A 13471-nucleotide genomic window follows, 5' to 3' on the forward strand; every position below is an offset into this window, starting at 1 on the left:
GTAGATGTGTTTACAACTTGACTATTTACCTGAATGACTCTCTTGTCCTTATTCAGTGATCTATGATTTCCTCTTATTAGGATCATTGCATCTTTCACAATGTTTCTGCTTCTGCATAAAATGGGTTAAGAACAAACAAACAAAAGTGTGTTTGTTCAGTAATGCCTTCATGTAGAAAGTCAGGGAAATGACCTTTAAAGAACAAAGTTAAGTATTAGTTTAATACTGAAGGAGGGTATTAAAAGGTTGTGAGATACTTTCAAAACAAATTAGTAAAACATTTCTTTCATTTCTTTATAGATTCTGGACAACCAGGAAGTCCAAGCCACAATGATCCTGCCAAGAATCCACCAGGTAAATATAAGTTCCAGAACATGTGCATCTAACATTGTTTGAGAACAAAGATACTACTGTTAATAGTTAAAGAGAGCATAATTGGTCAGCAACCTATTTTGCACTGGTAAGTACATATAATCAGGACAGGCTGTGATTATTTTAGTTCTTTTAAACTGGCAATGCCTCAATTTTAGTTTCAACAGTCATTTAATCTAAGGAATTTTTCTTTCAGTTCATGCTTTTTAGAATTTTGTAAATGGGGCTGGGCAGAGGAGTAAGGAGACAAGATCCCAAGTAACTTTACTTTCATAAAAGTCTTCAGATGCTACAATTATTATTTTATCTCAGACAAAACATAATTGACCTACCTCCAAACTCTGTGACCTGAGCTATGAGCTTCTTTAATTTTATTTTATATGTGCGTTATAAAATGCATATATGTTAATATTTTATATTTTTATATCAGCTCAGAGCAGTTTTTGAACACGTTGCTAATGGGTGATGCTAGTGATATTTAGAATTATTTTGAGAGAGATATCAATGTAAATAGTCCTTTCAAGGATTCTCTAAAAATAAAAATTAAAGAGAAAATCAAACCCAGACTTTGCCTTTCGTCACTGTTTAGACCAAAGGATCTTTGTATTTTCATGGAGTTAATCCTTCTAATCAGTTGGGCTGTGCTAGTAAATCTTGTAAATCTTTTTTGTTTTGTGAATTTTATTGGGGTAAGACAAATAAGTGTGACAGCCATACTGTCACTTTTTAATGAGCAAGGAGTGACTCCTGTCACCACCGTCATGCTGTATCTTCTCATATTGCCTCTCAGAAGAAGTGCCTATCTATCTGAAATAAGCTGCAACTAAGTCAGTTTGCTCTCTTTCTAAATGCAAAATGAACGACACTCTAACCAAGAAGTAATTGTGTGATGCTGGGCTGTTACATATACATGAATATTTTCTGGATCTGATCAAACATTAGGGAAAACAGCCTACCTTGTGGCTTTATGGTTTTGTACTATGCATATGGTCCAATTATTCTCTACCTGTGGTGGAGTATGTCAGGTGTGTGTTGCATGTGAATACCCAAAAGAGGGAGAACCGTCATAGATCGTTAAACAAAAGGCCATATTCCAGTAATATAATCCCCAGAAACATAGACTGTAAGATTGCAGATACGTTTTAGAGATATGAGGGCAAAGTTGAGAAGGGAAACAAGGGAACAAGTCAAATAATGTTGTAAGATCTTTTTCAAGTGATTTTTTAAATGTGATTTTTTTTTTTTTTGCAAGGCATGATTCAGGCTTGAAATCACTTTTGGCTGGAGGCTTCGATGCTGTTTCTCTCCAAACTGTGTGGGACGTTATGAGTAGGCTTTTATTCCTCTATTAAATACATGACATGAATTATGTAGGATAGTGGTTTAAAAACCCAAAACAGCAAATTTACACCTAAAACAAGCCTGAAAAATTCCCTCACAGGTAACCACAGTTTTGTAAAACTTGGAGCGTTTATCTGTGGAGCATTTATTTTTGTTTTACAGTATCTCTGTTTGTGAGTGCAAGAAAAGCCAAAAAGCATTCATTACCCCTCGTCATTTTGAAGGATCCTTTGTAGCCTCTGGATTTGGATACAGCCAAGGCTTAGGGTCTGAGGCAGGGTCTGGAAATTCACCTTCAACATGTTTTAAAATTCTGCTTTTAAAGTACCATTCAGCCTTTGGAGTAGGAAGGTAGAAGTACATATTTCACTAGTGAGGATCACATCCCCTACAGAGTCCAGTCTCACTGACCCTCAGTCTTGACCCCAGGCTACTTCAGCAAGGCCAGCAGCAGAGCCCTGGAGAGGGCAGCAGATGAACTATATGGACTTTCTTTTGGCAGCCTTGTGGGGCAAGACCAGATGCCCCCATGTTTGACCAACTCCAGTGTCCCAGAAGGTGGAGGGAGACAAAGAGCAGAGAAATCTGTTGCTGGTTTCGTCATGAAACTTTCTGCTTGAAATTTGAGCTTAACACTTTCTCATACTCTGGATTCATTGCTGGCAGTATTATTCCTTTATCTGCTGCCAAGTGGGGACAGAAAATGGAAGCTGTGTCTTCCTTCCCTTGAAACCCTTCATTTAAGCAGAGACAGAGGCATAATTGGATACCATATGTCTATTTGAGGATACATGAACTTCAAGCATCATTCAGCTTCCCTGTGTGATACTGTCTTGGGGTTAAACTGGCAGGGAGAAAGCGTTGAGGTTTGTGGGACTGCAGAATGCAGGACTTCAGGGGCTGTGCAGAAGAATGAGAGGGAGTTGCACTCCATTCAGTTTGTCTGGGAAAAGGACTGCTGTCCTGCTCTTTCTTATTATACTTCCCATGAGTCTTTTTATTAGAACCAGGCAGTCACTCTGTCAGAGCCTCAGAGGATATCCACTCTGAGGTTTGTTTTCAGTCCCAGGCCAGAAGCATGTGGACTGGCAGTGCCAGGAGGGTTTGTTCTTCTACCATGTTTTGGTCTGATGCCTGTATGTCAAGGAGCCAGGGCGCTGGCAAGGGATAGGTGCTGTTAGCTGTTGGATGCCACTACCTTCACAAAGACATTGCCAAGGAAGAGGAGGTTGGAAACTGAGTGGTAGTTGGCGAGGCTGCTGGTGTTAAAAGTGGGTTTTTCTAGGTTTGGCTAGACTGTTGCATTCTTTAGGGTGTCTGGTAATTTGCTGTCTTAACCATGGAGGGAGGGCAATGTCATTTGCCAAACAAAAGAACATTAAGAGCACTTGCTGGAATTCTTTACAATATGTTCCTAAAAATACACTGAATACTTTGATAGCATATTACAGTATTAAATGGTGTAGCTTGTGGTAAACGTGGTATGTAGCTTTTGTAGCAAGATCCAGGGATATCCTCCTCTAAGTTTTATTTTTCAATAACTTTCATCTGCTATATTTCTAAAGAATGAAACTTGCTTTTCTGAGGGCTGGGTTGTAAAGGTCACTTCTCCGCAGGGATTAAGTAGGTTCCAGACAGATAGATGAGTTGAACCGAGAGAGAAGAGTTCGAACACTGCCGTTGTCTGCATCAGTCATTAAATTCCTGGAATCTAGGAGTTTGTGTTATGCTAGCACAGTGCTAATTATTAAAAATTTGCATGGTTTCAAAGAGAGAATGGATGTGTCCATAGATCCATTGAGGGTGACTAAACAGATAGAGGTACACCTGGATTAGTAAATTTTAAAACTGAAAATACTTGGAGCCTTGGACACCATCAGTCAAAAAAACCAAACAACCCTGCCCTATTTCTTACTATTCTACTGGGCATCTGCTCAGGGTTACTGCTGAAGGCAGGCTGTCGAAGGAGACCTAGTGTGGCAGTTTCAGTGTAATGCTGTATTATTTGCTCCATAAAAAGGAGCTCCATATATAGTTTAAGAAAACCTAAAAAATGAGCCTTCCTTAACATGTGTGTCTCGCAATACCTGCAAAGGTGTGAGAGGATCTGAACTGAGGACAGAGGGAGTGATCTTTCAGTAAGTTCATCTGTTAGGCATAAGAAAATTATGCCTAACAGACATAAAGACAAAAACATCTAGAACTACTAGTAAGCTAATGATATTGACACCAGCCATAACAATTTGGTCTCCAGTGATACAATCCTTACTAGCCAGTTCTTCTAGTAGAGGATTTTCTGGGTTTTGTCCTGCTTTATTTTTCTTTCCCTTACTTACTGCATGCTGACCGCAACTGTTTGACATTAATAAGGTTACTTGCTACTTGCCATTGGTGTGAGGTTGCTGCTTAGCAGACTTGATTTATTGATACACCAGCGTGTTAACACTGCTGTGTCCAGCTGTTGCCATGTTGTCCAAATCTTTGAACACAGCCTTTTTAAGCTGTTAAAATAAAACTAAGAAACAGTGATACTAATAGAGTAAAATGTTACCTTGATATGACAATAAGATAGGATAGAGAGTTGAATACAATTTGAGGAATCAAGAGAACTGGAAACCTGAGGGAGTGGATAGCAGTTGCTAATGGTGCTTCATCTTTTGACTTCTGGATGGAACTGGGAGGAGAATAGTCTCTTCTTGTACAGGTCCCTTCAAGATTTCAGAGCTCTTCTTGTCCAGCATTGGGGAATACAAAAGAACTTTTCAGAAGGTGCAAAGGAAACCTAACCATCCTGACACAGACAGTTATGAAACTCATTGGCGAAGGAAGACAAGTCTGTTCAGATTTTTGCTTTTATCCAAGCAGTTGAGTTCAGAGGTTATTAGAGCTATGTTTCCTAGCAAGTGGGACCTGCTAGGTTTTTTTTTTTTTCCTGATAAAACTTACTCCATTTTAGCCGGTCCAGAGAATATTTTCATATAAATTTTGCAGACTGTATAACGTCAGTCAGGTTGAGGTATGAGGAACGCAGATGACTCAGGTTTGAGCCTGTGCACTGACGAATATTACATTATTTATATGGGGTGACACGCTTTTAGACAGAGAGATCGAGAATCTGCCTCTCCACCATTCATTGCTCCCCACTGTTTCCCTTCTTTTCTCCACAGTAACCCACGACATGTTGTCAGGGAATTCATCTAGTGATAAGATCCTTAATCTGAATGAGGCATAGGTATGTGAATCCCCAGCCTCACTGCTCTGGAATTGGTTTTCCCCTTCTATTTTCATCAGAAATTTTATTCTGGGAACCATTTCCAAAGAAGACCTGAGTGAAATCACCATCTATTAATTGTTTTTTTCCTAATTAAAGAAGGTGTTGCCAAAAAGCTTGCAACCAGCCTCACCTATCTCTCAATATGCAAATCTCTTGCAGCTGTAGAGCCCCAAAGGCTTTTTTGCGCTTTCATATGGGCTAGCAGCCATAGGGAGAACATTCTTTTTGGATCAAGCCCTCAGAAATGTGTAATAAATTTGCCTATATATGACTGTTTTAGATAGACATATTTCAGTTTTAAGTTTGAGAATGTATAGTTTCAGAAATAACCTCTGAAGAGTAACGTGGTTTCAACCTCTTTTGGAAATGGAATAAGCAAATGTCTTTGAGTTTTGAACGACTCAGAACACAGATGGTTTCATTATTTTACTGTATTGCAAGTTACTCTCTTGTGGAGGGGGAATTAGCCCCCTAATTAATAGGAATAGAAGAGATATTCCCTGGCCTCATCATTGAAAGCAGCTTTTCTTGTGGAAGCAATGATGCCATAGTAGCAGTTTGGGGATTCAGACAGAATTGTGTTTAAACAAGCATATATTCACCTCGATTTTTCAGCATGGGAGTGGATATTCTGAAGTGCTTGCTGTTTCCCGTAGACCTGCAGCTGTGCCATCTCAGATAGCGATCTTCAAATAAAACAGGGTTGGGTTGGGTTTGGTCAGGGCTTGATTTTCTCTGTTCTTCCTTTCCCAAATGCTCTATGAATTAGTAATGCCAGTGATTGAGAGGTGATACTCTTCCTCCTCAGCCTCTCAGCCCTGAGCCAGGTGGGCCATTCTGGGGCCAGTGCGCAGCTGTGCTATCTTGACAATCAGAAACCTGCACAGATTGTACAGCCCCTTTCTCCAAGAGGAAGAGTTTTTGGCTGTGCAGGCTGCTTTGAAATTTGGTGTGCATAGTTACTACTGTCTAGTGCTTAGAATTACTCCTGAATTTTTGTTTGCATCAGCTATCCTTTTTTTTATGAACCTGCTGTGTAAATAAATGATGCTGTGATCACTTCTGAGGCCATGTTAACTTCTGATGCCGTTGTGTTCCATGGTGAGTGCAATGGTTTTTACTTCAAAGCATGCACGGAGCAAGAATTTAATAAAAAATGCTTTATGTTACCAGTTAGAATTCCAGAAACCTGCTTTGGCACCAAAAAAATTTTTTTTTTGGTACCTGGTAATCCTATAGCTGTTAAAAAGCAGCTCCCCAGCCTCTTTTTAAATCTTGGCTGTAGTTTGTGTATAACCTGAGACCCTCAATGCAGTATGCATTTGTGCTAGTTACCTTTTCTGTTTCTTGCTAGGGTTTGGGGCAACTCACTTCTTGGATTCCAGTACATGGATTCCAGAGTCCATTAAACCAGGTGTTTACTTCTTCAAATTACTGTAGCATTGAAGGATAGTATAGTTCTGGTTATTAACTTTAGAGTATTAAAAATCTCATCTGTTTCTGAAAATGGCGCAGGCAGCTTCTTGGTTCCTTGTTGTGCTAAAACACTGAATGAGGTCAGGGCATCTTTTTGCAACGTGTTTGTTTGCTGTCCCAGTCACAACATTGCAACTTTCAGGAAAAAAACCAAAACAAACTGTGAGCATGCCACAAGCCTGGAGACAACCATGCAATAACCAAAATAGCCTCATTCTCTGGACAGACCTTAGTTCAACTGTTTCAAATGACATCATCCCTGAAATCTTCTGTGTCACTCCTTGGCTGATGTTATCCACCCTTAACTGCTTTTAAGAAATTATCGTTCAGTGGGAACCTGTTTCTGGTACTTTTTGTAAGATACGGGCTTCAAAACGCGTGCAATAAGAAAACAAACTGCAAGTCTGCTGACTGTGTGGTAACTTACTATCAACAGTGTGAGACTAATTTTTCACTACCAGTTCTGGCTGTGAATAGTAGCTGTATGCCACTAGGATTCCTGCTGAAATTAAAGACCTTCCTATAGAAGTTAGATATAGCAGGGAGCAGTGAGAGCAGATCCTTACAAAGTCAGTTTTCAAAGACTCAAACAAAAGAAGCTATACAATGAAATGATTTAATCTTTAATCATAGCAGATTCAGAAGTAAAACAAGCCTCTAGCAGCACCCAGCACATTACATTGCATAACTTAAAGTCAAGCAACAGCTCCCTGCTAGTATTTTGTAGACCAGGCTGCAGCTTCCAGCCTTTCTTCTCACAGTAGCTCCTGATGTTGAACCTGTGTCACTGCTAGTAAGTCTATCTGCTGCTGTATAATGCCTCTTTTTAAAGATCCAGAAATAAAATTACAGTAATACAAATTGTTTGCTGCAATGATTGGATTCATTCTCATGTTACATAAGTAAGTTCCTCAAACTCAAGGTTATATCAGTAAAAAACCTAGATGTTTAATGATACCAGGAAGCAATTCTATGTTTTGGCACTAGTCAATATGCAGCAGAATGTAAACAGATGTTCTATTCATAAAAGTACAATTAAATCAGAAGACATAAAAAAGGCTGGTTAAAGATTTGTAAATCCAGACGTCACTGGTAAGCTTTTAAGTAATGTGAGAAGCCCTTTACAGTACATGTTAGTGCAAACTGGAAATATTTTTCAGTAGGTTTAAACAACTTTTTTTTTTTTTTTCCATTTTAAGTCTTAGCATGGTTAAAGCTATACTTGTAACTCAGCTCTTGAAGACATAGCACAGGAAGAGGGTGGAAGATGTATAAGGACTGGGACAGAATAACTTCTACAGCAGTTGGAGGCATTACTGGAGGTTTCTCCCATTACTGACTGCATGAGGGGAGCTTGATTAGAACTGCTGCTCGGGCTTAACCTGTTTATCTTTCATCATTGATGGTGCTGTAGTATTGTTTGGAAAATGTATTTGTCAGAAATGAGTTTTCTGTAAAAAAGGTAAGGAGACAAGACAGATTTTATACTCACCCTGTACAAAACCTAAAAACAAATGCAGAAAAAAATCCTCTGTTATTTAGGGGTTTTGGAAGTTACTGACTGTTTACACAGAATTGCACTATGTTGATTTTGGCAGAAATGTTCTTTTTGTAGAACTCAGATTTTTAAGAATAATGACAATTAGTGAAATGCATTTCAGAGAGTGTTTTCTCTCAGGCAAGATGAGTTTTAGTAAATGACAATACTCAGTGCTTATATTACATTTGAACGATAAAATCAGCAAAGTCTTACCATGACCATCAAAAGGTACTCTACACCTCTATGAGGAATAAAGCAATAGGCTGTTATCAAGTGCGTTGGTTTCTGTACTGAACAGGTCAGAAACACACACCAAGAATGCTAATTTAAGGCTCTCTAACATGTTAATGCAAGTAGTGCATTAGGGAATGCTTAATCAAAAACCCAGTAAGATGTATACCATACGGAGTATCACCGTATATTTTTTTCTTGCGTGCAGTGTAATAATGTGAATATAAATGTTAACTCTTCTTCAGCAGGGACATCAGCTTCACAAGGTTAAAGACAGTGTCTCACACCATAAGATCAAAATGTCCTGTGCTGTTGTCCTGCTGCTGTCCTAAATAGTCTTGCTGTTTGTCTTTTATCGTATGTAGCATGTGTATTTCTGCAACAAATTACAGCAGTTTAATGGCACAGAACATTTTCCTTCTGCACAGCTGGGAGCCAAGAACATTTCTGCAGCGTAGCCACTATGATTGTCTTCCTAACTAGTTAAAACTGTTGAAGTCTGCTGGTGCTGGAACTCAACATACTGTCTTTATTTTTCTGCACTCAGAGGCACCACTGGAATCCACCTTCCCTGTTAGAACATAAGGCTCAGGATGAAGTTGCTCGGTGCCTGTGACATAGACTGTTGTTGTGTCCATTTTTTAATAATATTTTGTCACATTATATGTAGAAAAAAATCAAGCTTTTTAAAAAGTTGATTCAGATTTACAGTAGCTGCAGTTTCCCTCTCTTTCCTAATGCCAGGCAAAACATTTGCTTATATCTGTGGGTGTCATTATTTTTGGACCATCCAAGGCAGGGTGAAACCTGTGTGAAAGACAGTGATCTGTCAGTCAACAATGCATCCTTCTGTGAGGGGGTGATAAATAGTGGTACCACTCAGTGGCAGAATTGTTTCCCTGTTCCCGTTTCATTATCACAAGGAGAAAACCACACTATATTTCTTGTTGTGTTGTGTGAGAAAAGCTAAGAATTCATGTGAGAAAGCTGAAGATTAAACATGTGTGTCTGTGTGTGCGTGTGTTTGCGTATAGGTGTATACATGTGTGTGTATATACATGTATACATGTGTGTTCTTACATATAAAATACTACATGGGCATTTTCTATTTTTAATATGAGCCTTGGGGCTTGTTCTCAGTGTAATGATAACTTGACTAATCTACACATGGGTAAAGCTCCTCTGAAGTTAGCCTAACATGAATGAGAGAAACTGTACTTCAAAGTAGTGGTATTTGGATAAGCAGCAGAGAAGTTCAGTCTTGTCTCATTACCAGCTCCAGAGCTGGCTCCATGTTCGTACACTGGCTTTGAGCCACACTTCACTTACAAGCCAACTAAAATCAAGAAAGCAAATTTTTCTTTGGAAATCTCCCTTCCTTGTACTACTTCAGACTGTTCCTTCTGGAGGAAATAGGCAGAGAAGGGAAAGATTTCCATTAGCGTTCATCCAGCTTGCCCGTTCTTAGGTTAAAAAATGAAATCTGAGGAAGAAGGGAAAAAGAAAGATTAACTCTTTGCAATTTTTTATGATATGGGTATGCCAAGTTCTGTCAAATAAGTAAGTAAATATTCCCAAAGTAAATATTTGGGAAGCCATGTCATGTCTTCATCCACACAAAAACATGAAAAAAGGGTTCAAGAGAATGCAGAAGATGAAAGAGTTTCTTATTTCTTAGAAACTGGAGTTGAATAAGGTTGCAGTGAAGCCTGCAACATGTGGGTGAATGACAATAAGAGAGGAAAAAGTAATGGACAAGGAGAGCAATGTGAAAGAAAGTGAAGAAAAAAGAGAGGGGGACCTGCAGAGCGACTAGTGGAAATGAAGACGTGCAGGGATATTGTATGAAGCGCCGTTGTCTGGAAGATGAGAAGATGATAGCATTGGCATAACATCATTCGGGGTGATGTCAGGAAGGGTGCTCAGTTGGATGAGTTCACCCTCTTTCAGCTTGAGTTGCCAGGCGCATTGTTTATACCTGCACCGGGAAATGATATCAGAGGTGCTGGGTGAGGTGGCTCTGTGGGCCTAGTAAGACTGATAGTAAGCAGTGAAAACTGCTCTTTTTACCTCTGCCCTTCTTGTTCGACCCTGAAAAGTAAGTAGAGGTTTCTCCAGACGTAGCAAAGGCAGATCTTTCAAGTGAAGTGTACTGCCTTTACAGTCACTTTTCTGATTATAGTGGCAGCGTTTTCTTAAATTACTTGAAGATGAAAGCAGTAATTGCCAAAAGAAACTGGAGGAGAACAGTACTGAACCATTGTTTTCCAAATCAGTAAATATTCCAGTAGGTGCATTTTTTTTATTTGTTTGTTTGTTTGTTTTGTTAGTTAAGAGATTTGGAGTGCTTTTACTCATTCAGACATTTGGAACAGAAAATTGATGGTGCCTTTACAAAAGAAAAAAGCTGTGTTAATTCAGAAAAGAGACTAGAGAAACCGCAGTAAGAAATTCTCAGTGCACCATCTCAGATGAAAGCAAATACAAAAGTAATACTGTTGGAGCAGCAATGTGCACCAAGGGTAGATCTAAATATTCCTGTGGGTAAATGGCTGGCATTCCTACCTGTAAGGTCTGTGATGTTACGTAATCTCAAATTCAGTCAAGCCAGTTTATGCAGTGATTACTGATCTAAGACTTCCACAGAAACCTGGGTTTCTCAGCTCCATTTTTATAAGGTTATCTAGTTACACTACGGCGATAAGCCTCGATTATCAGCTGTTGTTTCACTGCAGTGCTCCAAGTTGTGCCTAAATTTCATGGCAGTGAAGGTTTATCATATACATTGATCTTAGAATAAGTAAACGTAAGCCAAACCAATAACACATCGTTTCTTAAACACAGGTTTCTACATATATAATTCAGCATGTATATTAAAACCCCACTGAATAGTTCACCCGTTTTGCCCAGTTCCTGCTTTTGTTGGAAATAATAGTAAACCCCTCATCTGCCTCTGAGGTGATGATTTGATAGTGGAGGTGGTGGCGTAAAGTCACTATCAGCAGGGTAAGAGTTAAGTAAAAGCCTATTTAGCAGAAATGTATGCAAGGACGGGACTGCTCTGTGCTGAAATTGATCAACTGATACAGTTCTTAGCTCAATACTAACTTAAAAATTGAAGATGCTAATAAAAGAACTAGGTTTTAGACATTTTCAGGATGGTTAGCTAGGAATTCAGTTTATTGCTTGTTAGTTTCCATACACTTAGAAAATTGCTTTCTCACCACTCCTCAAGATTTTTTGCACCTCTGCCTGAATTTCAGCTCTCATCAGATCCTGTGATCAGCTTTCAGTGGACTTTGGTCTGTGTATTATAGTTCTGAAACTCTGTTGATACTATTGTTATCTGGTGTATAAACTTATCTATAGTTATTTATTAATCTTCTCATTGTACTGATCATGATGTTGTGATCTTTTTCAGTGTACCTTGAGGACAGTTTTGTAAAATCCGGAGTGTTCAACGTGTCAGAACTTGTGAGGGTGTCCAGAAGTAAGTATTCATTTGCATATAATCATTTCCAAAGCCTGCTGTAATGAAGTGAAGGGTTTTTTTCTTGAAATATTTTTTCTCCCGGAGGTGTAAGGTGTGTAGGAAATGGCTACAACCATGCACAATTTTGACATCTTTGACCACAGTATTACAGTTCACCTTGCATGTGTTTGCAATAAAACAAACAGAAGTCTTCTTTTGTCTCTTTGATATTTGAAGATTGAATCAATTTGTTATATCTCCCTCCGCACAACTTAATGGACTGATATGTCAATAAAATTACCATATGTAACAAAACCTTCTATTTGTTAGGCTTGCGGCTTTTTAAGGTTGTCCTACACATCTTTGGATTTTGCTAAACCGTCTGATCATTCTTTTAGTTTACTTTTGAATTTGTAGCTCTTAAAAGAAAAATCACAGCATGGATATAAAGGTTGACTAACAATGTATTGTACACTCATGTTTCTTTTACTCGTAGCACTGGCTGTAATTGAATTGCTAATTACATTGGCTTGTTTTGGCATCAGAAATGTTATGGACATGAACATGCAAGAAAAAAAATAACATAAAAATATAAATGGACAGGTGAAGCTTTTATTGCAGAAAGAAAAAAACAAAATGAATATAAATAAGATCTGTTTTGTTGACATCTAAGAATTTGCGATAATAGTATGGCATAAAACCAGTGCATAATTTCCTTTGACATTGCTTTCTGAACGCTTCTTTTCTCCCTTTAATATCAACACTAGTAAAATATTTTTCTTAAGACTTCATTAGGAAGTGAACAAAAATAGGAAGTTATAGTTAAAAGTGTGCGCAATGTTGACACCAACATTGTAACAACTGAATGGTCCAGGAAAATCTCTTTTCTGATGAGGTGAGGACAAAAACAGTGAAGTATAAGTTTTCAAAACTAGCTGTCCAAATTTTGCACAGGAGTTAATTCATGCCAGGTCAGGGTGTTTGAGGAATTTAATTAATTTAGTGAGGCTTAAGATGCATGTGTAGTTTCACTTGCTGTGGTCAGAAATTAATATTCAACAATTAATACTGTGTTAAGTTCTTCAGCAAAATACTGAGCAGTGCCATTCTGCAGTGTTAAGACTTATTCTTTTTTGTGCTTGCTGAAGATACGGTTTTGCTGTTTTAGGAGGCTGAGGTTGTGCGAAATACAGCTTTCTTTTAGTTGTCAGGTGGTCAAATACATTTTAAAATATCAGGCCATTCAGATCAAAAAAGAATCAATATTGTAGTTATGTTAAGAAATTGTACCTTCTGCAGCTGTTATACATGATATACTTCTAATAATAAGCTCTAAAGCATGTGGTTTCTGTGGGATTTCTTACCATGCATTTGTTTAACCTCAAGCCGCAACAGAGTTGTACTTGAACTGTCAGGAAAAATACAAACCTTCAGATACATTACACAACACTCAATTATTCTTTTAAGTGCCAAAGGTAGTTAAAATGCACAATGCACAGACAGTGAACAAAGGTAAATACACCACAATGTGTAACATAATTTATTCTTGAAATGCCAAGTTGTGCGGTACACAGGCTCTGTAAGGAGGTGAAGGTAATGCTGAGTGTGTGTGTGTTTGTGTGTAGGTGTACATATGCAAAGCAGTACCTGTGGCACTGGGTGAAAGAAAAAGGAGCGCAGAAGGCTGTTATTAATACAAAAGAGTTAACATTGCAGGAAAAAGAGTTTGTGTGTCCCCAAGTTTGTTCTTTCCAGTTATTTCAGT

The 13471-nt window shown here is 38.5% G+C and overlaps 1 protein-coding gene across 8 annotated transcripts in view; it reads left to right on the forward strand.

Moving 5' to 3' along the window:
* Window positions 1–13471, forward strand: part of NFIB (nuclear factor I B) — a 176895-nt gene that overhangs the window by 101211 nt on the left and 62213 nt on the right. For all 8 annotated transcript variants that reach the window (XM_063319683.1, XM_063319684.1, XM_063319688.1 and 5 more), the window contains exons 3-4: window positions 301–354; window positions 11656–11724. In XM_063319683.1, coding sequence (XP_063175753.1) covers window positions 301–354; window positions 11656–11724 — 123 coding nt within the window. The remainder of the gene's footprint in view (window positions 1–300; window positions 355–11655; window positions 11725–13471) is intronic.

This window comes from Chroicocephalus ridibundus, chromosome Z (genome assembly GCF_963924245.1).
Source record: "Chroicocephalus ridibundus chromosome Z, bChrRid1.1, whole genome shotgun sequence".
Lineage (NCBI taxonomy): Eukaryota > Metazoa > Chordata > Aves > Charadriiformes > Laridae > Chroicocephalus > Chroicocephalus ridibundus.